General features: G+C 47.8%; 7 protein-coding genes across 7 annotated transcripts; 5 read left to right on the top strand and 2 right to left on the bottom strand.

The window, feature by feature from the left end:
• Nucleotides 1-7,231: 7,231 nt before the first annotated feature.
• Nucleotides 7,232-7,642, top strand: HETIRDRAFT_431169 (uncharacterized protein; the record flags this gene model as incomplete). The annotated part of the gene is made up of 1 exon (XM_009555162.1): nucleotides 7,232-7,642. One exon carries the CDS (start codon nucleotides 7,232-7,234, stop codon nucleotides 7,640-7,642), a length of 411 nt encoding a protein of 136 aa, XP_009553457.1.
• Nucleotides 7,643-8,306: 664 nt separating this feature from the next.
• Nucleotides 8,307-11,683, top strand: HETIRDRAFT_482796 (uncharacterized protein). Its single transcript, XM_009555161.1, has 9 exons — nucleotides 8,307-8,607; nucleotides 8,664-8,788; nucleotides 8,860-8,961; nucleotides 9,120-9,181; nucleotides 9,302-9,444; nucleotides 9,594-9,668; nucleotides 9,804-9,951; nucleotides 10,017-10,699; nucleotides 10,789-11,683. Exons 1-9 carry the CDS (start codon nucleotides 8,518-8,520, stop codon nucleotides 11,035-11,037), a joined length of 1,677 nt encoding a protein of 558 aa, XP_009553456.1. The 5' UTR covers nucleotides 8,307-8,517; the 3' UTR covers nucleotides 11,038-11,683.
• An 866-nt stretch (nucleotides 11,684-12,549) lies between these two features.
• HETIRDRAFT_423596 (uncharacterized protein) lies at nucleotides 12,550-14,039 on the top strand (the record flags this gene model as incomplete). Its single annotated transcript, XM_009555160.1, has 3 exons — nucleotides 12,550-12,998; nucleotides 13,066-13,927; nucleotides 13,983-14,039. 3 exons carry the CDS (start codon nucleotides 12,550-12,552, stop codon nucleotides 14,037-14,039), a joined length of 1,368 nt encoding a protein of 455 aa, XP_009553455.1.
• A 1,001-nt stretch (nucleotides 14,040-15,040) lies between these two features.
• HETIRDRAFT_431166 (uncharacterized protein) lies at nucleotides 15,041-17,699 on the bottom strand (the record flags this gene model as incomplete). Its single annotated transcript, XM_009555159.1, is given in 5 exon segments — nucleotides 15,041-15,742; nucleotides 15,762-16,035; nucleotides 16,120-16,395; nucleotides 16,597-17,594; nucleotides 17,646-17,699. The coding sequence occupies 5 exon segments, from the start codon at nucleotides 17,697-17,699 to the stop codon at nucleotides 15,041-15,043; spliced, it is 2,304 nt and encodes a 767-aa protein (XP_009553454.1).
• A 1,146-nt stretch (nucleotides 17,700-18,845) lies between these two features.
• HETIRDRAFT_164808 (glycosyltransferase family 8 protein) lies at nucleotides 18,846-19,826 on the top strand (the record flags this gene model as incomplete). Its single annotated transcript, XM_009555158.1, has 1 exon — nucleotides 18,846-19,826. The coding sequence occupies one exon, from the start codon at nucleotides 18,846-18,848 to the stop codon at nucleotides 19,824-19,826; it is 981 nt and encodes a 326-aa protein (XP_009553453.1).
• A 728-nt stretch (nucleotides 19,827-20,554) lies between these two features.
• HETIRDRAFT_431164 (uncharacterized protein) lies at nucleotides 20,555-21,715 on the top strand (the record flags this gene model as incomplete). The annotated part of the gene is made up of 5 exons (XM_009555157.1): nucleotides 20,555-20,643; nucleotides 20,765-20,898; nucleotides 20,942-20,964; nucleotides 21,062-21,501; nucleotides 21,640-21,715. 5 exons carry the CDS (start codon nucleotides 20,555-20,557, stop codon nucleotides 21,713-21,715), a joined length of 762 nt encoding a protein of 253 aa, XP_009553452.1.
• Nucleotides 21,716-22,228: 513 nt separating this feature from the next.
• On the bottom strand, nucleotides 22,229-24,564 carry HETIRDRAFT_181095 (mitogen-activated protein kinase-like protein). The gene is made up of 11 exons (XM_009555156.1): nucleotides 24,465-24,564; nucleotides 24,094-24,401; nucleotides 24,011-24,045; nucleotides 23,924-23,954; nucleotides 23,806-23,874; nucleotides 23,721-23,753; nucleotides 23,394-23,663; nucleotides 23,265-23,344; nucleotides 22,931-23,216; nucleotides 22,743-22,876; nucleotides 22,229-22,688 (listed from the first exon to the last, which is right to left on the bottom strand). Exons 1-11 carry the CDS (start codon nucleotides 24,535-24,537, stop codon nucleotides 22,502-22,504), a joined length of 1,506 nt encoding a protein of 501 aa, XP_009553451.1. The 5' UTR covers nucleotides 24,538-24,564; the 3' UTR covers nucleotides 22,229-22,501.
• Between the last annotated feature and the right edge of the window lie 1,087 nt (nucleotides 24,565-25,651).

Raw genomic sequence — 25,651 nt, 5'->3', positions numbered from 1 at the left:
ATATGCTAGATTCAAGTATGTCTAATATAGATGCTGGCAGCTACTTTGATGTGTAGTTCAGGATAGATAAGAGATTCATAATGATATTGTGAATCCAAGTAGACACAAAGGTTGCTCTATAAATATGGAGGTATAATCTGGTAAGGGCCTAGATGACAATAGATATACTACCCACTAAAGTCTAGGTAGAATATTGCTAGTTCTGTGTAGAATATAGCCAGTATTAATATATTGATTAAGTGGTTAAGAATAATAATGGAGAGAAGCACAAGTACAAGTTAAATCAATATTCAGACAATAGTTCTATTGACCATCAAAGGCCTGGCCTATTAGCAAAGATCTAGATACTAACAAGGTAGGGCTAATACCAAGTATCAAAAGAAGAACAGGTAGTAGGTAACAAAGGTAAACAAGCTAGTGAAATAGGTCTCTGGCTCATTTTATATATACTATAACTAGTTTAGGGCAAGATCGAGAAAAGGTCTATGCTTCTAAAGGTAAATGAATATCTGGCTAACTAAAGAGAAGTAAGCCAAACTGTCAGAGTATCAAATATAAAATAATTAATAATCAAGATCTGTAAGTGATAATAAGAAGCAGTTATTAGAATTGGTGAGAATCAGAAACAAGGGGTCAATCATGATTAGAGAATAGGAGATCAAGGTAATTGTCTATTAGTGAAGTTAAGGGGTTAGTCACTGGGTATAGGTCATCTTTAATGGGTCAAATCCTAGATTAGGGTTTGAGCAAGGTCTTGAAGCACATGCTATATGATTATATGATCATTAGTCATGTATTACAAGCTAGCTCTTAACAAGGATATAGTAATTATATTCTTTAGTATCCAGGCTTTCTTAGGGTTGGATAAGATTCTAACTATATGATACACCATTCTGTCAACTAATAAACTTATGGCCTTATGTATTATAATGCAATCTTATTCAATATTTTCAAAGCTTACTGTGGCAGCTACATCATCTAGAGTTAGTGCTCTTGTTATATTGCACTTTAGATAGTCTTTTAATAAGTGGTCTTTTGCTTTACATTTAAACCATCAGCTCTTTTCCCTTAGTTGCTTGTGCTTGTCTTTGTCTACTTAAGTCTGCTTAGGATACTTGCCACTCTTCTTGTTCTTTTTTAAGCCATCATTTTTTGTTTAGATAGTTGTGAAGGTTTTTTTGCTGCTCAGAATTTTAGTCTTTAGTGCCATTGGAGTCTTTGCAATCCTTTTTTTCTTTGAGGTTTTGCTTTCATAACCTTCTTTGACTTTCCAAGCTTTAGTTTTTGCTCTCTTTATTAATAAGTAAGTCCACTTATACTTTGGACATTTAGACTTAGGCTTGCTTATAGCTGTTTGCAATATATAAGACATAGTATATTTTCTTAGGATTTTATCAATCTTTATACTATAGTGCAGAACAGCTATAGCTCTTTAAATACTTACTCAAAAATCATAAGTCTTAGTTTATTGGTCTTGTATTGAGTATCTATATGATACTAACTCAGTCTTGGTATAATTTAGTCTATTTTTGAGGTTGGCAGAAAATTTTCCCTGTTAAATATTATATATACTATTAAAGCCTCATTTTGAGTAATAAAGGTCTAAGATTAAAATATATCAGTCTTGAAAGATATTCCAAGGGCACTAGGTTACAATGACAAAGAAAAAAGGGATTATAGTTAATGAATGGTGGTAATAAGGCAAAAATCCTAATAATATCATACCATTAACTAGGTTGTAATACTTGCAAATTCTAGACAAAGCAGCAGTATTCTTCAAAACATGGTTAAAAATTTATCTGGTATCCTTAAAATACCTTTCAAGACCAACATGTATTCATTTTGGACCTCTACTACTCAAAACAAGGCCTCAACAGTTCATGTAGTGTCCAATAGAGTATCCTTTCTGCCAATCTCAAAAACAGACCAAATTATAGTAGGACCAAGTTTATTCCATATAAATACTCAATACAAGACTAACAAACTAAGATTTATGAGAAATATACTATGCTCTATATACAATAAACAATTGTAAAAAGGCTGTTTCTAGGCTGTGGCTGCTATTAGTCAGTTGCAACTATAGGTAAGAGTTGCATTAGTGCTAAAACACAATCACAATATTGTGATTAGATTAATTGCTAATGGTATTTACAATATCTCTTAAGTTTTATAAGAAGTCTTTTACTATTTTGCTTTACTAAGTGCATACATCAAATTTATTCCTCTACTAAGAGTAAAAGTCAGCTAAAAATAGATAATTGAACATTTTGTTAGAGAAATTAGTAAGTGAGAATCTCTATTCTTTTATATTACCTCTTAGTTAAACTATTTGTATACTTAACCAGAGGTATATTTTTCTAATAGCATAATAGCCTTTCAAGGTTTCATAGCTAAGCACTTAATAAACAGGCATATCTTCCTGGTCTATTTCTAAAAGACATTTGCCCTAGGTTTCCTATTGTAGACAAACAAAGGATCTATCTTTAAGATATTTTGTAAGTACCACAATCAGAGATGTTTTTTCCTATACCATTACAAGCTTGCTTCTTTGCTACTTATATATTCTAAGAGTCAAAGGATTGAATACTATTAAATTCTAAAGAGAACATGTCAAATAAGTCAGAATTAGAGGAGCTGCTACCAAATTTGAGTTTAGGCTTTTTTCTTTTCTTGTTTTTTTTTGTTCCTATTACAAACCCACTTTCTTGCCTTTCTCAATAATTCAGAGCTTATTAATAAGTTGCTCTTAGAGCTAGACTTAAAGCTAGATAAGCTAGAATCACTTGGGTTTGGGTCTATGCCCATAGCCTTATATAGGTTGCTGCCTTTTCGAAGCAACAAAAAGGCTTGGTTATGCCAACTAGTCTATACATGTTTATTTTGAGATGATTTGCTTTTATGTAATAACTATAAGCCTTGGTTTTTTGAATAAGATCAGCCTCTTTTAGATTAGGTGCTTTTGGCCTTTGTTATCTATTTATAGGCAGAAGCTTATTTGGCCCAATACCTTAACCCTGCATGCTTTATATTTAATAGCCAATAATTTATGCCTTACTTGTACTAATATTATTTAATTCCTTATGTAGTCACAATATGGTTATATAGTCAAGAGCTTTGATTCTATTGCATAGGTTGTCCTTAGATCTAGCTCTTGAGTAGTCACTTCCCATATCTTGATCTAGAGTATATCTAGCCCACTATACTTATAAAAATTAGCTGCCTTTCCCTTATCTTGGAGAGGCACTGGTCTAGCTGCTATATTTCTAATAGTGCCAGCTGCCACAATTATATAAGAGAGATCAATTTTCTTCTATATACTAGTATCTAGCTTGTTATTCAATAAGCTAGTGTCTATATTATACAGTTTTATTTTGTGCATCTACTATACATATTGGCTCTAAAACTAAGAACTATCTAGTGATATGGCTTTTTTACTATATACAATAGGGGAGTACTCTCAGCTACCAGCCTAGTTATCACTTAGTTAATAGGTATCTTATTAAGGTTCCTATCTCTAATAAGGTTAAACCACTGGATCTTCTCTATTACTAGGTTGCTAGGCTCCTTATTATTAGTTTTATCAAACTATTTTGCTTAGCAAAGAGCTGTGTATAGGGAATCTTGGCCTCTCAAAGCTATTCTAATCCATTGAATCTCTCATAGAGTAAAAATATTCAGAAGCTGCTTTCATCCCTTTAAGGAGTATGTTTAAGCAGCTTTGAGCCTTTTGGGTGAGCACACATTAGCCACTGCTTAAGCCTTTTAGATAAGCATGTCTCAGCAATGCTTCAAGCCTATTTATTGGATGAGAACTCAGAGGCAATCTTTGCATATGAGCAAAATCTGTTCTTTGCCAATCCTTGGGACCAAGCCAAAACAAAGCTAAACATTAGTCTAGCAGATAAACAACAATTACATACTAATTATAGACTAATTAGGTTAGACTGGTGCTTTATAGCAATACCAAGGCCATATGCTATTATGGAGTTATCAAAGGAGATAGGTAAGAGCTCTAATCTTAACAAGTCTATCAACTTACAAATAAACTCTCAATATCCTCTAAGAAATTGCTCTCTAACAAAGTATTGAATACCAGAATGAATAAGCATATCAACAAAGTTCCAAGGATAATCAAGTCTTAGATAGTATTGACAAGAATCCAAGTAAGCTAGTTAAAAATATATAACACTCATCTGATAAAAAAGAGTGCCTATATAAGAGGAAAGGTAAACTCAGTTTACACTAGAAATAACTACTACAAATAATAGATTCAAAAATCCTTCTTCTGTATAATATAAGACCTAACCTTGAATATACTACAAGTAAGGTATAAAAAAAACAGAGCATAATAGGAATAGAAATAGAAAAAATGTGAAATATCTTTAATACCTTCTAAAGCAATAAGTTTTTATCAAAAATACCCTCAGTAAGCCCAGCTAGTCTCTAATAAAGCCCTTGTCAGAGTAGCAGAATTTAGAAAGACTAGCTATGCCTAAGTTTATCTCCAGTATCCTCAATTTTCAAAGTTTATATTATGTAATAGTCTATAAGTTTACAAGTGTACTATTCACTTATCCACAATTATCCACAAATCTAATAGACAATCTTCTTTATAGCTAGCCATTCCAAAAACTATGGGGTAGAAGTGTGTCAAGTTTGAAGTGTATCTAGGTCTAGGAGCCCTGAAAAATATATTGGAAGGCTAAGTGGCCAATTCAGCAAAATTTTGGCATTTTTAAGCTTTAGGCCTAATCTAGTCTAAGAAAAAATAGCCCTATATAATGCTAAGGCCTGACTTATTTGTTTTATAAATAGTTGTAGCTGGATAATATGCCTAATCCTAGTCCAGGAATTTAGAGTTGGGATAGTATAGTGATTAATAGTTAAGAGTTGTTAGTGAGTTTATAAGGGCCCTCAAGTTTGAATCTTGTAGAGTACTTTTTAAATTTAAACTACAAAAGCTGCTAGTAGATATGTAGACACTAACCAGTTTTGAGTGCTATTTAGCAATTTAGCAATCATAATATCAGATACTAAAGTTATTAACCTTATCTTTTTTTTTAACCAAAAGCCCAATATTATTGTTTCTTTGGAATGTCTTAGTCTTTTTCAAGACCATTAGCTCTCTATTGCTGATTTTCTCAATGCAGAACTTCCTTTATAGTCTTTGGCACATATTAATCTTATTCTTAAGAAAGCCTCACCATCATTCAGTAACTACTACCCAAATATCTTACGGCACATAACATACTAGACTATATAATTTCCCTGGCAAATGGCTTTTTGAGCTAACCTTTTGAAAAGCCAAAAATTCATAATCTGGCAATTTTTAAGTATTTGAAAGGCCTAATCTAGCTAGCCTAGTAAAAATTTTAGCCTTTAAAGGCCTGATCTGGTTAGTCTAGCAATTTTTTTTGCCTTTTTGAGGCCTGATAAGGTAATCCAAGCAGTTTTACAGATCTTATATATGCCTGGACTTATCTAGCAAAATTTGGCTAATTTTGGGAGTTTTGTATCTAAGCAATTTTGCCAACTTTTAATAAATGTCTACCTAGCCTCCTAATATTTTTTGGGGGGTTCTTTAGGTCCCAGCTTATTTATGGTCAGTTCTTAGTTTCCATTATGCTCCCTGCCTTTATGTCTTATCATCAATATTCTGCCCTAATTAACATATGCTAAACATATTTTTTTACACCAAATGAGAGAACACAGAACAGTCTATGTTAGTAGTGTAGATCATTTAATACAGATTTGTATTTAAGAGTAGTACAGTAATTTAATGTGTCATGACCTTTTACAAACAATTGTTTGCTAGTTTAGTAAAATAGCTACTTGTATATGCATGATAACCTTGCTTCCAGTATTGTAAAGTAACAAGATACTCTAGCATTAAAGAAGAATATAATCACATATCCAAGAGAGACATTCTTGCCATATGAAGTCTAATAACTATAGGGGCAATCCTCTAAATAAAGTATAATAATGGGAAATTGTGATATTTGAGTGACAGCTATACTCACTTGGGCCATATAAGAAACTATGTAAGTAAAGCAAGCACTTATGACAAATATAGTAAGCAGAGCAAGCCACACTTTGGCATGCCTAGCAGCTCTAGCGATTAGACCAGGCCATGGCTTAATAGCCATTGGGGCTTAAAATAGTATTCTAGTACCTTATAAAAGAGCCTCATGGGCAAGACCTTATAGAAAAATATAATAGGAGAGCCTAATAGTAGAGCCCAACAAAAGAATCTTATAAATGGGACCTCATAAAGGAGCCTTATAAACAAGACCTTATAGGGGAATCTTATAAAGGAGCCTAATAGGGAAACTTGATAGAAAAGCCTTATAGGCAGGATCTGGCAAAAAAACCTGATAGGGGAATTTTTTAGATAGAACCTTACAAAATCTTATAAAAGAGCCTCATAGGGGAATCTTATAGGCAGGGCCTTATAGAATATTGTAGGCACTAGACTTTATAAATACTAGACTTTATGGTCAGTGCACTCCATAGGCATATCAGACCAAGCACTGCAACAAGAACTCAGATTAAGCATGATTGCACTATCACAACAGTATGGATAGAAAGCTATCTTAATAAGAAGGGGAAGAGATGGGCCCAATAGCAACTAGCTGTTACCTAATCCAACAAAAACCACATGACACTACTGTCCCATAGGTGTTAAAAAGCAAAGCTGAGTGTGTTAGTGCTTAAACTATAGGTCAGGCCAAAAAACTGGCTATTATAGTGGAGCCTCATATAACCTCATGAAACCTTATAGAAAACCTTATAGAGCCTTATAAAGAAGCCCACTAGATCTTATATATGGGCACAATTATAGAACTTAACTAAACTTTATAAACACTAGATATTGGACTAAGAACTTCAGAAAAACTTTAGATTAAGCATAGTTGCACCATTGCAACACAATAGGTAAGAGGCTAGTCTTAATAAGAAGAGGAAGAGATAGGATCTAGTAGCAACTAGCTGTTGGCTAATCCCACAAAAGCCACATAACACGACTATCCCATAGGCTTTGGAAACAAAACTAAGTGTACTAGTGCTTGAACCATAAATCAGGCCAAAGGACTGGCCACTCTAGCAGTCCCTCATGTGACCTTACAGAATCACTTGAAACCTTATGGGACCTCATAGGGCACCTTGTGGGACTTTATGGGGGAACCCACTAGACCTTATGTGTGGGCACAATTATGGAACTTGACTGAACCTCATGGGCACTGGACATTCAATAAAATACTGCAACAAAAATTCAGATCGAGCATGGTTGCGCCGTCGCGACACGATGGGTGGGAAGCTAGTTAGCCGTGAAGGGCCCGAAGACCAGCGATGCGACGACAGAGGAAGCTACGACGTGGCCGGACAGCAAGAGGCGGTGGCACAAGGGGAGAGGGGACTGAAAGCGGTGCCGGGGCCATCAATCGAGCTGATACCAAGCACAAGCGAGAGCCAAGGCGCTGTGTCTGAGACTTACGACACAAAGGAGGAGCGGGTGAATGGACGGCCGACGATAGGCCGTCGTGATCCCACATCGCACGACCGTCAACGACGAGGAGGGCTTGCGAACACAGGCCCGATGTGGCCTGAGGATCGGCCTTTCTGGGCAGCAGAGAGAGAGACATAATTTCGACAGCGGGCGCCAAGGTCGGGCCCACTGCCATAATGAATCAGACTTTCAGGGGTCAATCAATCAAAGACATGTTTGATCGCGCACTTGCGTGGGGCACGGAGGTGTGCGATGGACAAGGAGAAAATGGAGAGAGAGCAGCACGTCTGCCAAGGGGGGTGAGGAGACAGATCGCTCGTGACGAAGAGAGGTGCTCTGACGGAGGGGCGCGTGCTAGCCAAAGATGACGGGATCGATATCGCGAGACGGGTGGCGCTTATGTGTGCGGAGGACAGACTGCCGAGGGGATGCCGTGGGCGCAGCAGGGATATAGCGTATGGAAGAAGCGTGTATTTGAGGACGGAGAGGACCGCAGCGGGTCGCTCGTGCTGGGAGTTGTGGAAGGAGAATGAATCGCGCAGTCGCCAGGGAAACAGCGCAGAACGGGGCTAGTCACGTCTGGAATGGACGGCAGCGCCTCTCCATCAGTTATAGCACCGTGTCAGACTCGCCCAGCGCGCGCACAACAGCGACGGCCCATCACGTCCTTCATCCTCTCTCCCTCGCCCTTGCTCTCTCCCACACAATCCCCGCCCGCACTTATATACCGCGTAGCAACCGTGCCGGGATCAAGTACGTCCGCCCTTGTCCTTCTTCCTTCCTTCCTTCTTGTCTTTGCTTTCGCTTTCCACCTTCCACCCACCCTCTTTCTTTCCCTTTCGCTCTTTCTAACGCTGGACCGTCCTTTCTTGCATCTGTTCGCTATTCATAGATCCCAGCGTCAGGCACGCCTCATTCCCGCAGCCCTCGTCACCCACTCTCCCTAGACGCCCCATCGCCCATTGCCCCGCACATACCCACATCCACCCACCACCCCCGTACACGACCGCACCATGTCCCTCAAAGCAGAGCTTGAGACCTGGGCAGCCGCTCTCAAGGCCTACGATGACGAGGATTTCGAACGCAGCCTCGACATGTTCTCCGTACGCCTCCCTCTCTTCAATCTCTCACTTTCACCCTCAGTTTCGCCCCCTTTCAGCGCATCGGAGACTCCTCAAAGATCCTTACAAACATGGGCCTCATCTACGCGACCCTCGGCGAGCACGAGGCAGCCGTAGAGCAGTTCATCGCCGCAACTGCCCTCGATCAGTATCTCGCCGTCGCGTACGTCCTCGTTCATCACCGCCGTCTCCACACCCATCATCGCTCGATCTTCCCATCTCACCCCTCTTCAGATACTTCCAATGTGGCGTGTCCAACTTTCTCCTCGGCCGCTACGACCTCGCCGCCAAAGATTTCGAAGAAGCCCTCCTCTACCTTCGCGGTAACCAGTCCATGTGCGTTCCTGATCTGCCTTCTCCCACCCCCCACCCCTTCTGCCTCCCGATTCGCCCTCTCCCTGTTTGCCTCTGGCCGCCTCCCGTTGCATCGCATCTCCATCCGCCCTTGAACGTCTTCGTTCTGATCCGCGCCCCGTCGCATCTCCCTTCAACAGAAACTACACCCAGCTCGGCCTCGCCTTCACGCTCTTCTCCTCGGAAGTCCTCTTCAACAAAGGTCTGTCGCCTCCCTCCCCTTTCCGCTCCCTCTCTCCCCGATCTCACCTTCTCACGCTTCCGCCGTATCTGCCCACGCCCTCCCCTGCTCCCCTGCCGCACCCAAATCCGTCGTCGCCAGGCCTCTCGCTGATATATCTCGGCCGCTTGCAAGAGGGAATGGCCGAGCTCACGGACGCCGCGCGGCAGAAGGCGACGGACGAGCACAACGTCATCGACGAGGCCATACGCGACCGCGGAGAGGGCTACACCGTCTTTTCAATCGTGCGTCTCCGTCCCTAATCTCGTCCGTCTTTCGCTCTGGAAACGAGGACACGGAGCACCTGTGACCAGGCTGCATACTCCTCTTCTCTTCTTTCTGCGCTTCCGCGCGTTCGTTTGATGCCGAATGCTGATGCACCCTCCCCCACCAGCCCGTCGGCGTCCTCTACCGCCCGTCCGAGAACAAGCTTAAGAATGCCAAGACCCGCGACTTCCTGGGCAAAGCCGTACGTTCCTGTTCTCCTCCTCATCCCCTCCCCCCTCCCTCGCTCTACCTCCACCCCCTCGCAACTCGCATGCCCTTTCTGAACATATCCCTCCCCCTCCTCATCCTCCCCCGCATCTCCCAATGGCGCCTCCAGAAACTCGTCGCCGCTGAAGACTCCTCAGAAGCCTACACGACCTTCACCGGCGTCACCCGCCTCAAGCAGGGTATCACGCCCGGCAACACCTACCTCGACCCCCCCGCCCTCAACCGGAGCGCCACCACCCCCGCGCCCAAAGCCCCCAGTGCGTGTCCTGCCCATCTCTTCTATGTTATCTCCCTATTAACAGCCACTCGCGTATCGAACAAGACGACGACGTCCCGCTCCAGCGCTCCAAAACAACCCTGAACGTCATCCAGCGGCCGACCTCGCCCCGCGCCGCCCCCGGCGGTCCGGGCGCCGGCGCCGGTGGTGGCGGACTCGCACGCAGCACGACGAACATCACGCCGGCGCGAGGCCCGGGCGGCGGCGGCATGGGCGCGCCGATGACGCGCGGGCTGAGCGTGCGCAAGCCGGGCATGAGCCCCACCGGGGGCGTGGCCCCAGAGCAGCCGCCCTCGCCGCCGAAGAAGTCGCCATCGGGAGGCGGCGCGCGGATGACGGAGTTCTACGACTCGTATATCGACTCGTACGCGGACCCCACGCCGCCGCCGCCGCTCCCCCCGGCGCAGGGCAACAGTAACGGCGTCGGCAATGGCAATGGCAATGGCAATGGCAATGGCAACAGCAATGGCAACGGCAGCGGCAATGGGGCCGCGCAGGGAGACCGCGTCGCCGCGTGGGCGCGCACGAACGCGAACCCAGCAACGTCACCGCCGCCAGCGCCGTCGCGCGCGCCGAGCTCGTTCGGGGGCAGTCGCACGGGGACGCTCCGGCGACGGGGCACGCGGCGGACGATGGCGCAGAGCATGTATGAGGAGGACGAGGAGGGATATGTTACTGGCAGCGGGGACTGGGACGAGCCGTTTGAGCTGACGAAGATCCGGGTGAAGGTGCGTCCCGCTCGTTCTCTTCTTCCTTTTCTCTCCGCGTTGCATCTATGGACACGCCGGCTGACGCTCGTACCCGCCTCGCCCTGCAGATCCACTTTGAGGACGACGTGCGCGGGATGGCGCTTGACCCCACGGTGCCGTTTGCTGAGTTCGTGCAGCGCGTCGCCGACAAGTTCGACCTCGCGCCGCGGGAGCTCGCGCTCAAGTTCAAGGACGAGGACGGCGGCAAGGTCTCGCTGCGCGACGAGAGCGACTATGAGCTCGCGATCGAGACCGCGCGCGAGAGCGCCAAGGGCAAGCCCGAGGGCCGCCTCGAGGTCTGGGTCGTGCGCAAGTGAGCGCCGACCCCGCTCTGCCCCCTCCCTCATCGTTGTGGTCGGCGACGGCAGCGGCGGCACGTCTTGCGATCCTGCCGCTGACGGGGGCCAATCACGCGCGTATGGGGGTGCAGTTGGCGAGTCTGGTTCGGGCGAGGTTGGGTCGAGCGGCCCTGTCGCCTCCTCCGTCTAATGTCTGCGATGCTTTTGCTGTGTTCTATCTGTGCTTCATATATCACCATGCTATCTACGTCCTGCTCTTGTGCGGCCCGCCGGCACGCGCCGTCTCGGATCGTCTCTGCACTCTTCGCACCCCCTATCCCATCCGCACACCCACTCGCCCTCGCCTTCGCCCTCGCGCCCTGCTACACGCGCACTCACGCTCTCCCCGCTCCGCTGTACCCTATCACGCTTACTTGCCCCGCAATGCGCGCGCAGTGTCTCGCTTTTGTCTCTTTTTGTTCGAGTGTTTCTTTATTTTTTTCGGTCACTGGGCTGTTGTGGTACCTACTTTGCACATATACGCTCTCCTCACGGGTGTGGGGGAGGGATCATGTCTTGTATTTAATTGCAAACCATAGCGATGATGGCGGTGGGTCTGGTGACCCGTTGCTCTCATTAGAATGATAGAGATGTACTTTCAGTACATACAGTATGTACTGCTGTCGTGCCGGGTTGTGAGTCGTGGATGCGAAATGCATTCGAAGCGCCGGAGGCCTTTGCAATTCAAACGCCGCCCCATCTTGAAATCCGCACTCACGACCTATTACAGTACAGTACAGTAAACGGAGAACGCACAAGTTCAGCCATTTAGAATCAATTAGATGGCATGCTGGCCGCAATGGGCACCACTCGGTTCCTCGGTTCATACTCGCATTCTTCATTCCATCGCCATGCTGATTCTCGCGTTCTCCATTCCATCCAGACCTTCGTTGACCCAAAAAGTCCTTCATCGATGAGATGTGTACCCGCATGACCGCGGCCCGCAAGATTGGGTATGATACCCACTGCTGCTCGTTTGCTAACCTACTTAAGAAAGCTCATTGTGCTACAGCTTGTCTGCTAGCAGCTGGTAGCCCGAATCTGGCACGACTCTTGTTTGTGCGATGCCATGACCATTGACCCACCTCCAAGTCATCCTCTACCGCGCGTGAGAGAGTGATGAGGATGTTATTACCACATCTATCAGTGTAACCTTTTCATGTGCCTCCCAGCAGCTCCACAAGATATACGTGTGTCGCCGAGCTTCAAAGACCCCTTTTGAAGTAGATTTGCTACGTAAAACCGAGTGCGGGTGCTGTGGCCTGTCTAGATGCGTCTATTTGGCATTCCGTTATTCGAGCCTGCATACTGCTGCGCATCGAGAAGTTCTGCCGCACATTCCCGCATCCACATCGATAGAGGTTTGTTCTGCTCTTCTAACTCCTTTGGAAAGAACGGATCTCTGACAGGAGCGGAGTATTTTAGGTTGAGAAGGAACGATGCTACTCAGGCAGTCTCGCCCGCTCGTCCTCCTTGTCTCACCAACCCACCATGTCAATCTCGTCTCCCCCGCCTGCTGCTGGACCGTCTCATGTTGCATCGCCCCATGCTAAGAGGGATACAAATGCTCTGTCGGATCTGGTAGATCGACTATCGGTCATCAGTGAACCTGACCAGGAGTCCGCGCACGGTCCACTGACGGATGCGCAGCTCGCATTGAATCTGTACGCGGAAGAGTTGGAACTGTCGACGCTAATCGCTCAACTTGCCCTCGAAGACATCGCGGAGCTTCAGGGACAACAGAAGGGAAAAGGCCGCGAAGGCGCGCCGGCGTCGGATGCAGCACTTGCGCTCGAGCTCTGCGCAGAGGAAGCGCAGCTGTGCATCGGCTTCCAGAACGATCACCTGCTCGCGTTGAAGACTCATGTAGACGAACATGGCACATCTTTCCTGGCAGATGAGATCAAGGTACCGCAGACGGCCAAGCCTGATCCGCCTCGGTACGTCCCTGAAGCATCCAAATCTCTGACTACATTGTTTCACTCAAAAGCTATCCTCTCCACACAGACCCAAGAATACAAGCTGTGTCATATGTCGTGATCCTATCAACGGTGTCAATATACACACACCGTGTGGGCACGACTATGATGTAGGCTGCATAGCAGATCTCTTCGCCGCCTGTACACGAGACGAATCACTCTACCCACCCCGCTGTTGTCATCAAAACATCCCCCTCCTCTCGGTCAGGGAACATCTTGGCAAAGACCTGCTCTCTCTCTTTGTGCAGAAATCCCGCGAATTCGAGACGCAGAAACGCGTGTACTGCGCTCGCCAGGATTGCAGCAGCTTTGTTGGCGCAGAACACAGCAATGGTGCAGCTGCTCCTGTTGCGCTTCCGTGCTCTGCAGCGGGATGTGACACACTCACTTGCAGCCGGTGCAAATCTCAGGTCAATCGCACCGGTACACATATCTGCGTTGTCGATCCCAGCGCATCTGACCGTGTTGTCCTTGACCTTGCCCGCGAGTCTGGGTGGTCACAGTGCCCCGGGTGCAGCAGGCTGATTGAACTCAATACGGGGTGTTATCATATCACCTGCTTCTGCAAGGCAGATTTCTGTTATCTCTGCCGAGCGCGATGGAAGACGTGCACGTGTCCTCAGTGGGAAGAGAGGCTGCTCTATGCTGCCGCAGAGCAGAGGGTTGACAGGATGCTTGGAGGTGTTCGTGCTCCTGAACCGGCTGTGCGCATTGATCCTCAGCCTCAACCTCAAATTCGAGCTCACGTTGCGGAACGGCGCGAGAGACTTATCCGCGATGCCGTCGATGATTTGCGGTATAATCATGAGTGCGGCCACAATGGATGGACATTTCGCAATGGTAGAGGGCAGTGCGAGTCCTGCTTTTACACTCTTCCCCAGTATCTGTTCGTAAGTACTCAATCTTGATATCCATGAAATGATGAGCTGACTCGCTCAACCACAGCGATGCCGGGGTTGTCAGATGTTGGCATGTAACAGGTGCCGCAGGAATCGATTGTAATCAATGCTATGCACAATACTGTAAAAATAAAATGTTCGTGCGTTGATTAGATGAATTCCCGTGCTGGGGCGAGGATCAGCGTACCGCTAAGCAGAAGCTTCTACAGATTCGGCCTCGCTCTGTCATCCTTTTCACTCACAGAGCAGTATCGAACATGTCTTTTCATTCGCCGCTCATGAATTGGAGAGTTGGTGGCACTCACCGGGGAATGCAGAGCTCCACCACGACCAGGACATACTGAACGTTCTCTACTACATGATGGCAGTGCGTCTGGAGACACGTCAGAGGGATATCCAGCGTTATCCACATGATTTTCCAGGCGTGAACCGTGATATGTAACTGTACAAAGCTCCGTTTAGCGTGATATGGTGAATGAAATCTCTGGTGATTGTTGCGAAGTTCAAAGAGTAGATAGGTTCGTAGCTGGTCGCAACAAGAGAAAACGTCGCTCGCCGGGAACACTTCATGAAGCTCTGCAAATACTACATAGGTATTACTCGTACATAACACATCTCACTACGACCATAATGGAAAGAGAAACAAACCATGACTGCTTCTAGTATGTAGCCATATGCATGACAGCCCAGAAAACAACAGTCAGTGCTAACCTCTGTCGCGAATTCATCCTCTCCTCCCCAATCGGTCCAGTTCCTCCCCTTCCCGCAAACCAATCAAACCTCCTTCCTAAAGACCGCAATTCAAACCTCTGTATCGCCCCTACCACTTGTCCTCCCTCACTAAACATCCGAATGAACGAGCTCTCCAACACAGCCAAAGCCCACCATAATCCCCCAAGCGAGGAGTGAATCGCTTCCGTGCGTTTCCTGTCCCTCCAGAGATGACGGAATATGTCATGGACAATATTACCCAGGAAAATCGCCGCAGCCATCTTGAAACCACATCTCAACACTACACTCCGTCCCGTGCTCATCGTGGATGCCATTCCGCCCACGATTAATATGGCGCTCATCAGGAAGAGTTCAGCGCTGTTCGGTGCATGATCAAGATAAGTCAGTTGCGGAAAGAGGGATACCAAAGCCCCATCTCCCTGACCACCCATAAAATCGCCAGTACGACCTTTGACCATTGTTCCACCAAGGGTGGGTAGCAATAACCCTGGGGGCGGCTCGGAAACCCTCTCCGCCATGTGAGACTGAGTAAGCACGCTTCTGTCGACAAAAAGCAATATCTTCTCCACCTCCAGTTTTCGGCAATTGGAGACTGAATCGAACATTGTCCTTCACGTCGCGCCGATAGATGAGGTTCGCCGTGACGCCCCACGGTACATCTTCGTCCATCTTGGTTGCGATGTCCCAGAAATAGGTCACACCAGCAAGATGGACGGCAGTCGTGAAGACACTTTCAGCAACAGGAAACTGCATGTTACCAACAAACCCTGCCGCATCTGGGTGGGCGCGCATCGACCTCTCGGCTTCGATAAGTAGATATGAGTTCGGCAAAACGTCATCGTCGAGAGAATAGATCCACTCGGCAGAAGATTCAGCGATTCCTCTGTTGCGCGACGCCGATGCTCCTAGATTCTCTTCATTGATACGGATTCGAACGTCTGGACGATGTGCGAATCGGTGCTCAAGCTCTCCGATTGCAGGGGAAAGTGGGTCATCAATGATGACAATGAACATGACAATGCAGGTGTTGGATGGTTTGAGTTCGAAGGTGGATGTGAGGATGGGAAATCTGGACTCGGAATGATGGAATAACAATGTCCAGGGTAAGCTTCTGTGTGGCGGCTGGCGCGGCTATCTCGAGCCAGTCACGCAGCACCTTGGTAGCGTCAGTCAAAGTCTCGTACGTCCAGTCCGGTGAATGCTGCTTCTCGTATCTTGCGGGTCCACTACCACCGAGTGAATTATAGATTCGACATTGGAACATCCGGGAACAGTTCCATCGGCGATAAAGCTGATACAGAAAAGGGTCCCCATCTTGATTAACAAATGACTTAGGCACAACCTCTCCTCCGAAAGCATCCATGTGCCTGCAGTGTATGATCAGAAAAGTGGGCATTCCAGGGAAGCTCGTATATGTGAAAGCCACGCAGCCAAAACCCTGTGGGACGAACTCTTGTTCTGATAACGCGCGAAACTCTTGGACGCTGTCGCGCATCCAGCCTTCATCCTGTAAAACGACATCGTCACCCATGAGGACAAAGTAATCGCACCCATCTTGCCATGCTCGTCTCGCACATTCTCGCCATAGGTCACAGATCTGCCCGGGTGGGAAGTTGCAGACCAATGTTATGATATCTGTAAAATTCCCTGCCATCAGAATATCCATAGCCCTGTTTCTCTCGGCGTCGAGCAGGAATGAATCATCCTCATCGATGGCAAGGTAAATCCTGACTCGAAATTAAAGTCCTCCAAGTGCATGCGTGTCGCGCCAGGTAGTTCTAGAGAGCGATTGTGCAAAGCGGGTCAGATCTGTCAAACAATCCTCGGGATTGGTCCCTCCACGAGAGGTTATTGGCAATAGGATGGCAAACGTGATGCATTCTTCATGGAGGTTCACGAGGCGACTCGTCATCAAGCCCTGAAGAAACCGAGAACGATCCTCATGACTGAGGCCAATCGGGAGTCGCTCTATTTCGCATGACATCCTTTCAGCTGTAAGGCGCATTCCCTGCACAAGTCCCCTGTCATCTCGTGGGCGCCACCCTAGACGATCCTGAATGACCTCGTTGTTGGAATTCCGAGCTGATACACCGGTAGGCCGAGAAGAAAAGTACACCATCTGAGCATTGTGAACACCAATAATCTCCAGAGCGATCGCTGCCAGGTCATTGATAGTCACTGCTCTGTCTGACCCGATATTGATTGGCTGAGCGGCATTGTCATCCTGACTTGACATGAGGAGTAAAATGGCATCGACGCAGTCGTCGATATACAAGAAGCTTCGACGTTGCTTCCCATCACCCCAGATTTTCAAGGTTGGTGCAGATGAGCCTAGGAGGTTTGCAGCAAGCACCTTTCGAATTAATGCCGCTGGCACCTTCTCTCGACCATTCCGCCAAGCACCTCTTGGCCCATAGATATTGTGGAAACGAGCGATGCGAATTTGGATGAAAGATTCGTACTGGTGAAGGAGGAGCTCGGAATTGAGTTTCTCAAGCCCATAGAGTCCTTGAGGCTTGGGGGGTGGCTTTGCAAAAACGTCAGTCTCGCGAAGAGAGACATCTGCAGCAAGAGCGTTACTGTCTTGTAAATGCTCGGGATAGACACAAGCAGATGATGCATAGAAAAAACGAGTGACCCCGGCGGACACCGATGAGGCAAGAAGGTTTTGTGTCATAGTGTGGTTTTCAGAATAGATGACGAAATCATTGGTGGAATGTATGGTGCCCATGCCACCCATAGCGGCAGCAAAATGAAATATGGTATATGCGCCACGGATCACTTTTTGACAGAATGCGATGTCACAAAGGTTTCCGACCAATACTTCTGCGCTGATAGATTCTGGAGCAAAGGCAGAGATAGGATGAATATCAGCGATCCGCACGTAATAACTTTCGGCGTGAAGCCGACGAGCAACGTGGGGGCCCTATAGATAATTGTCATTAATGTGTCCCTCCTCAGATGAGATATAACGCACAATAAAACCATTTCCACCTGCGACCATAAGGATAGGTTTCTTGTCAGAAGACATGTCAGATGCTGAGGTGATTTCTGCGATGACCAGAGTTGCTTGATATAACAGCACGGTAATCGCAGCGCAGCTCGCCAAGGGAGGCAATCGAGACATCGATTGAACTCGTCTCCAGCTCCTGGCTGCGGTCCTGCGCACAACAAATGAACCCACTCCTGGTTCGTTGCGGTCCTGCGCAGAGCAGAGCAATTCAACCTGCGAATCTTGGGGACAGGCACGATGCACAAGGAAGCACCTCTATTTCAAGATATTACTTAGCGCGTGGTCGCAGCCGGTCAATGCCATAGAAATCAAGAATGTGAAAGAAGCTTGACCATGAAACTGTTTGCATTCCATTTCAATTTGACTCAAAGGATGGCAAACCGTCAGGCGTGACACCCTGTCAACAATTTTTCGGTGTACAACTCAACACTCACAAAACTGGTTCCGGATGTGATTTGAGACTGCATATCTGCACAGGCCTATTGTGAGCAAAATTAGATGCATGATATACCATGAATATGTTGCCTTCATGCCGCTCACGCGATCCTGAGCGCTGTGCTACACATATAGACTAAAAACGATCGAGTTCAATGCTGCGTAGCCGTTTTGAATGGAAGACGTCCATTCGTGGGCAATAGTACAAAACAGCGCCTGTCATCTAGAGGCACACAGACGAGATATAAATACCATCGACCAAAAACGAACAGTAACGTACTTGCATCTTGCATCACAGTCACTAAGTCGAGTACCCCAGCCAGGTGAGGATCGAGAGCTACTACAATCTCACTATGCCAGTGAGTGTTTATCTATGACGCAGTGTCGTGGTATTGATCAGCCTTGTACAAACCAACGTAGAACAACGCTGAATACCTTGTTTACGCCATCACAGGATTGGTTCTCCTTTAACATGGCTATCTGGAGGCCTCTCTTCTCTCTCGTATCCTCCAAAGCACCTCGAGCCCTTGAAATCGGCTCCTGGGAAGGGCGGTCGGCTGTATTCCTGCTCAATGAGCTCTGCAAAGAGACCGGAACCTTAGTGTGCATAGATCACTTTGATCTGCAGCATACTGACGCGGGTGCGAGAGGTACCGCAAAATCACACACAACCTCTCGCTGACGAAGAAGACATACCGTATTCTCGACCAGTTCAGCTTCCCCGCTCTCATGATGCTCCTTGAGAAAGAAATGAACTCATCGGAGCCCGGATTCGATTGGATATATGTCGACGGGTCCCACGAGGCGGACGATACACTTCTTGACGGAGAGCTCGCATGGCGTTTGGCGAGGAAAGGAGCTATCCTTGTCTTCGACGACTATCACTGGACCAAGGAGCCGGAGGACAGCATTCATCATCCAAAACGTGGAATCGATGCCCTTATGTCGCTGCACCAGGGCGAATATCGCATACTATCTGCTCCGGAGCAATATCAGATAATTTTACAGAAGACAGTGGACATGGGCATTGAATTTCTGGTGAAAGATAAGGTCAACGATGACAGCCTGAGCGATGCGATGGGCTATAGGATCCATGTTGCATATGCCATTGATCACTCATATCTGATGCCTGCAGCAGTGTCCGTTCGCAGCTTGGTGAAGCATACGCCAGGGAGGGTCACGGTTTATATCGCGAATCGTGGACTGACCGTCGAAATGAAGCAAAATCTGCAGCTCTCTCTTCCCCAACGCGATAATGTCACTGTTGTCTTCCTCGACATTCCTGAACACGGCCTCGCTGCAGACATGGGGATGGGTTGGGCCAAGATCGATCTGATACGAATCCTTCCCGTCGAACGCGCCTTATATCTAGATGCCGACACATTCATCAGGGCCGATGTCAGGGAGCTGTGGAACGTGGATCTGAATGGAAAGGGCTTGGGCGCAGTGCGAGATGTGGGGCTACCAATGGGCCATGATGGAGTAGGCAGATGCACGTACTTCAACGCTGGTGTCCTGCTCGTAGACTTGGCCCAAGTCCGTACACGAATTGGAGAGTTAGAGGCATTCGCTTGGAGGATGCAGGATTTCGCACACAAGGATCAGGATGCGCTGAATGTTCACTTTCGTGAGCACATTTGCGAGCTGCCACTCAGGTGGAATGGACAGGGATTGGGAACCTTATGCAAAGGCCGCGTCCGTGGACCGTGATGCCCTTGAGCTACGGCAGCTGCATGATCCTTGTCTCGTTCATTTCACTGGACCTCTCTATCCAGACACATCTGTGATGAACCCATGGGTCCAACCATACACGCCGAAACCCTGGGGATATGCTGGCGCGCCAGAGCATCCATATGGAGAAGAGCGGTGAGAGATGTTGGATGAAACGATGTGGAAGGGATATCGTACGTCGGAAGCGTTCCGCAAGCTCCGAAACGAAAGGTTGACGGATGCGATTAAAATTGGAAAAGAGCTGTTCGAGGATCGAATGAGGGCCGCTACGGAGTCGAAGTAGACGATCGGTTTCAGAAATGTATCCTACAGAGTTAGCAACAGCACAATGGATATGATTTCCGTATGGCCGTCGAAAGGCGGTCCTTATTTTGTTCCCTATCGTGTAGCGAAGTCATGGTTGCAGAGAGGACAGGTCCTGAAGTAGTTGTCATAAATTTGCACAACAAGCTTACCAGACGCGCCGTCGCCAATCCCCGAAATCATCTTCTGCTCGACGCTCGTTGCATTTTGCCCAACTTTGCTTGCTCCATTAAATCACATGTCGATCTATCTCGATCAGAACTCAACAGAACATCCTTTGCGAATATCGTTATGAATATAGAAGACTGGGGCTTGCAAGGTTGGGTGCGGCTTTGGAGACCACGTCGGAGTTTGACTCGAAGGAGAATCGCCAACGTTGCTGCCTTCAGTAATAGACTGACATTATGACACTTCAGCCATCTGGCAGCTTTCCGCCCTACTCCACTGTTCTCGAGGAGCTACTCCTACTAGAATGCACCATGATATGGTCCAGGTAATGCCATGGCCCACCTCAAGTCTAGTCTAGCTCAACATATACTGCGCATGGAGCAGCGCTGAGGACACAATCTTCTTGGTATATTCTTTTATGTGCCTCGTGGTCACTCATTCCGCAGGGGGTACAAGTGTAGACGAGCTTCGGAAACTGCGTCTTCTGAAGTAGGTCTGCTCTCAGAGAGGGCAAGTATACAGCGGCCTGCCAATGTGTCTCTTCTGCGCACCCAGAAGTTCACTGTGTATCCCAGCGTAGGTTTGTTCTGTTTGATGCTTTGAGCTGCCTTAAATATTGACAGAATCTTTGACGTACGAGAGCAGAGTGATTCAAGTTCAAAAAGAGCGATGCTACACGGACAGTCTCATCAGCTTAACTCCCCTATCTCACTCACCCCACATGTCGAAGTCTGTCGTATCAGCCTCATGCTGGGCCGTCCCATGTTGAATTTCCTTATGCTGAGAGCACGACAAGTGCTCTACCAGTGTTAAGAGATCGACTACCGGTCAATCGTGGCCCCAATGACATCTACGACGAAGACACTCATGGCTTTTTGACAGAAACCCAGCTCGCATTACAACTCTACGCGGAAGACTTACAATTGTCGACGATGATCGCTGAGCTCACCATTGAAGATGTTGCTGAGCTTCAAGGACAGCAGATGGGAAAAGGTCGGGACGATGCGTCGCCGTCGGATGCCGCACTTGTACTAGAGCTTTATGCTGAGGAGGCGCAGCTGTGTATTCGCATCCAGAACGATCACCTGTTTGCGTTGAAGATTCATGAAGCCGAAAATGGCTCATCGTCGCCTGCAGAAGAGATTACCACGCCGCAGACGACTGTCAGGTCTGATACGCCTCGGTACGTTCTCTTTGTGCAGAAATCCCACGAATCCGAGACGCAGAAACTGCGCTCGCCAGGGTTGCAGCAGCTTTGTTGACGCCCCACATACTGACGGTAATGATTCAGCTGCTCCCGCTGCGCTTCTGTGCTCTGCAGCGGGATGCAAAACGCTCACTTGCAGCTGGTGCAAATCCCAGGTCAATGTCAACAGCGCACACATTTGTGTTGTTGATCCCAGCGCATCTGAACGTCTTGTCCTTGACCTTACCCGCGAGTCCGGGTGGGCACAGTGCCCCGGATGCAGCAGGCTGGTTGAACGTTATATGGGGTGTCCTCATATCACCTGCCTCTGCAGCACAGAGTTCTGTTATCTCTGTCATGCGCGATGGAAAGTGTGTGAGTGCAAAAGATAGGGTTAACAAAATTCTTGAAGACGATCGCGCTACTAAACATGCTGCTTTTCCCATTGATACCAAACTTCGAGTCAAGTTGGAGATAACAGTGTTGCAGAACGACATGGACAATAGCGAAACCATAGTCGTCAGATGTGGGCGTGTAACAGATGTCGCCGAAATCAGTTGTAATGCACCCCATGTCCACAATTCTTTGCATGATATACATAGATCGCGACGGATGAGAAATCCTGTCCTTGTATTGCTAGGCCATACCCGTCTGGCTATCACATATGTTGTGCTCTGTGACTGCCAGTAGAAGGACTGCAAAGCTTATAGAAGTGGTACGTGATACGATGCGTCCAACCATGGAGAAAGTCCTTTCCTCTCCCTGAGCGACATCATTTCCATCGCTTTATATAGGCTCACCGATACATCTGAGTACTACACTTCAGGTATTATCAACATGCGCAGATATCCAGTAACGCTTCCTATCCTCACGTTCCACCGACGTACCACATACAAGCTCACAAGATGAGTCGAAAGTCCTTCCCGTTCCTTACGATCCACATTACCTCCAACCTACAATGGCCCCCCATGCTCGAAGCACGCAAGTTGAGCTCCATCTAGGAACGGCCAATGTGCGTCTCTGCAAGCTCACGCTCGAGTTCCGCACTAGGATCGTCCATCACGGGGCTGGGTGCGCGCTCCGACACAGGGTTTCCAGAGTAGTAGCCTGACGTTGCGCCATTCGTGGGTGCATCCTCTTGGATTGGCGATGCAATGATGTCGTCGCGTGAGGGGATAGGCAAACTATGCGCGAAGTCAGATGCGCGTCAGCATCCAAATACAGGACGAAATACGAACCTGTCTTGGCGACGGATCTGGCCAGAGGCTCTCGCATGTGCGCGCACCTCCGCGCGGAAATGGTTGACTTCCTCCACAATGAGCTTTTTCATGCCCTCGATCGAATCTTCGTCCTCAAACCCGAAGTCGAATTGCTGTATATCATGTCAGCCATGTCGATCACGAAAACGAAGAGGATATGAACACACGGTTGGACAGACAGGTTCGTCAGAAGGGTCGTGCCAGACAGCAAGGTAAGGGTGCTGGAGCGCCTGTTCGCAGGTGATTCGTTTCGCCGGATCAAAGTTGAGCATCTTGGACAGCAAATCTATCGCAAGCGGGTTGGCATGCGGGAAGAGCTGTTGGAATGGCACGCGAGGCTTGATGGGAAGTGAGCGGATATAATCCTGTGCGCGAGGAGAGCCGACACGACGAAGGGTGTCCTCAGAGGGCGTGCCCAGATAGTGAAGGATTTGGTTTAATTGGTCAACATAACTAAAACGAATTATCAATAAGAGAGTAAGATGACCGTGATTGACTCACTCTCTGCCCTTGAAGATAGGCTTGCCAGCTAGCAATTCCGCAAGAATGCAACCGACGGACCACACATCTATGGCCGATGCCTGAAAAAAGATGTGAATTTCACCAGATGCGACAGTATCCATGACATACATAGTTCGCGAAACTCAGCATGATTTCCGGAGCGCGATACCATCTTGTCGCGACATACTCTGTCATGAACCCTTGCCTCTGAGCTTGGTTGAAGCCTCTGGCAAGACCAAAATCACAGATTTTGAGCTCGCAATCAGCATTGACCAACAGATTGCCTGGTTTCAGGTCACGATGGAGCACATTGGCCGAGTGTATATACTTGAGACCACATAGCGTCTGGTAAATGAAGGATTGAAAGTGCGCATCGGAGAGTGGTTGTCCTGATCGGATCTATTGGGCGTTAGGGTATTATGACGCTCTTCTTGTACATCAAAAAGATGAACGTACGATTGCGTGGAGGTCAGCTTCCATGAGTTCTTCCTAACGATGATCGCGTTAATCCAGACAGATTTGTGGGAGTTCAACAACTTACATATAGATACACTTCATCGAAATTGCCATCGGGCCCAAACACAATGTCCATATCGTACAGACAGGTGATCTGCGAACTCATATGAGTGATATTGACACGACCGCCTGAGCACACTTACGTTCTTGTGTCTTCTGAAATGGTGAAGTAGCCTTCGCACAAGAAGAGATTAGATATCTCGCGGAACCGATCGCGGGGCGGGACCTACTTGATTTCCCTGAGGCATCGCTTGGTCAAGATCCTCTGCACAGACTGCTGAGTAAAGCTCTCCTAGTGCGTTGGCCCACGCACCTTGGTATTGATGTTGGTGATCTTCTTAATCGCGCAGCCTTCACCTGTCCTGCGGTGCTTCGCTGATACGACACAACCATATGCGCCCTGGCCAAGCTCCTTGACAAACTGGTACTCTGAGTCGACGATGAACGTCGAATTGAGAGCTGTGAACGAATGTCTCTGCATGATTTGATCGCTATGGTTCAGCAGGGACGATGGGGTTAGCTCGGATGTGTTTTCAGACTTTCGGGGCACCGAATCGTCGTCGGGGGCCTCAATATGAACGGTAGAGATAGTAGGTGGATGGGCGGAGAGCGGTTGCGCGGCTGGATCGATGGCAGCCACTGATCAAACACCGCCATACAGCACCGGTCTGAGAAACCACTCACCGCTATTACCGCAACACATCCATCTCCTTCGTCCAAGAAACCCATGCACCGCCTCCAAGCTCATAATCGCCATCTCTCCTGCGATTTCGTGGTCTGTGAGATCTTTTGCCTTGCGATGCCAGCGATTCCTCGCCTAAATATCTCTATGTGTCATTACTATGCGAACGGCTACCGTCTATGATAGCTTTCAGACGCCAGAGTACATCTGATCGGCAATAGATGCCCCGAGGACCTCGCCACAGGTCGTGTCCTCTTTTCATTTTGCTATAAACAGCATTGGATTCATCAGCAATGCTCCTGCCGCCGAACTTCGTCGCCCCATAATAGGGAATCACTGGGCTAGAAGTGTCGCAGCACGAACCCCTGCTCTCATAGAGCGGCGCTCCCAACCTGACCGTGGTGTTCCTTGCTTTGTCTCGGCTTCTTCTTCCAGCTCCAACCAACAAAGTGCTATCTTTTACGCAGGTGGACTCTTCCAGTCACATATCGCCTCATCCTGACACGAGTGAAGCTTCCAAGCTTCAACACCTAAGATAACGAAGGGCCTTTGCCTTCCTCCTCATCTTCTTACCTATGACCGCACTTCTATGGGACTCTACGCCCACGAGTTTGAAGCCAGGTTGATCGAGAACATTCGAGTGAGACAGAATGGTATCAACTTCCTCTGCCGACAATGCTCCCGCCTGTAGACGAAAATCGCGAGAAATCAGGCAAATTTCATTGTTGCTTGTTGGGTGAATAGAATCGTACATTCTTTGCACCGGCTGTTAGAGATGTGATGGATCTCTGCTGCATGATTTAGTTCTGGTGGAGCTTGAAGGACTCAAGAAACGTGCCTGCATCGGGATGAGCGAACGTGACATGATTGGACGTGACCCAGGCGATCTCGCGCCCTTCGACTTCGAACCTAGCTCGACGACTTTCGTCCCTCCACGTCTCCACGTTGACAATTGGCGGCCTCATGCTTTGATCAACGTTTCGTATATACCTCGGGGATCTTATAACTGCATATGCTCTGATCTCCAAGCCTCAGAAGCCCAAGTCGCACCGGAGCCCACTGGAGACGCGTCGTATCGCTCTTCAGCGCGTCCAAGCTACTACGACATTCACGACACGACGATTTCTAATTCAGATCATCACGAACCACAAGGATCGAAAATACCACCCTTAACGTCTTCGACTATCCA

This window comes from Heterobasidion irregulare, assembly GCF_000320585.1.
Source record: "Heterobasidion irregulare TC 32-1 unplaced genomic scaffold scaffold_14, whole genome shotgun sequence".
Lineage (NCBI taxonomy): Eukaryota > Fungi > Basidiomycota > Agaricomycetes > Russulales > Bondarzewiaceae > Heterobasidion > Heterobasidion irregulare.
Note: the sequence above shows the minus strand (reverse complement) of the source record. Positions and strands in the feature narration are given on the sequence as shown.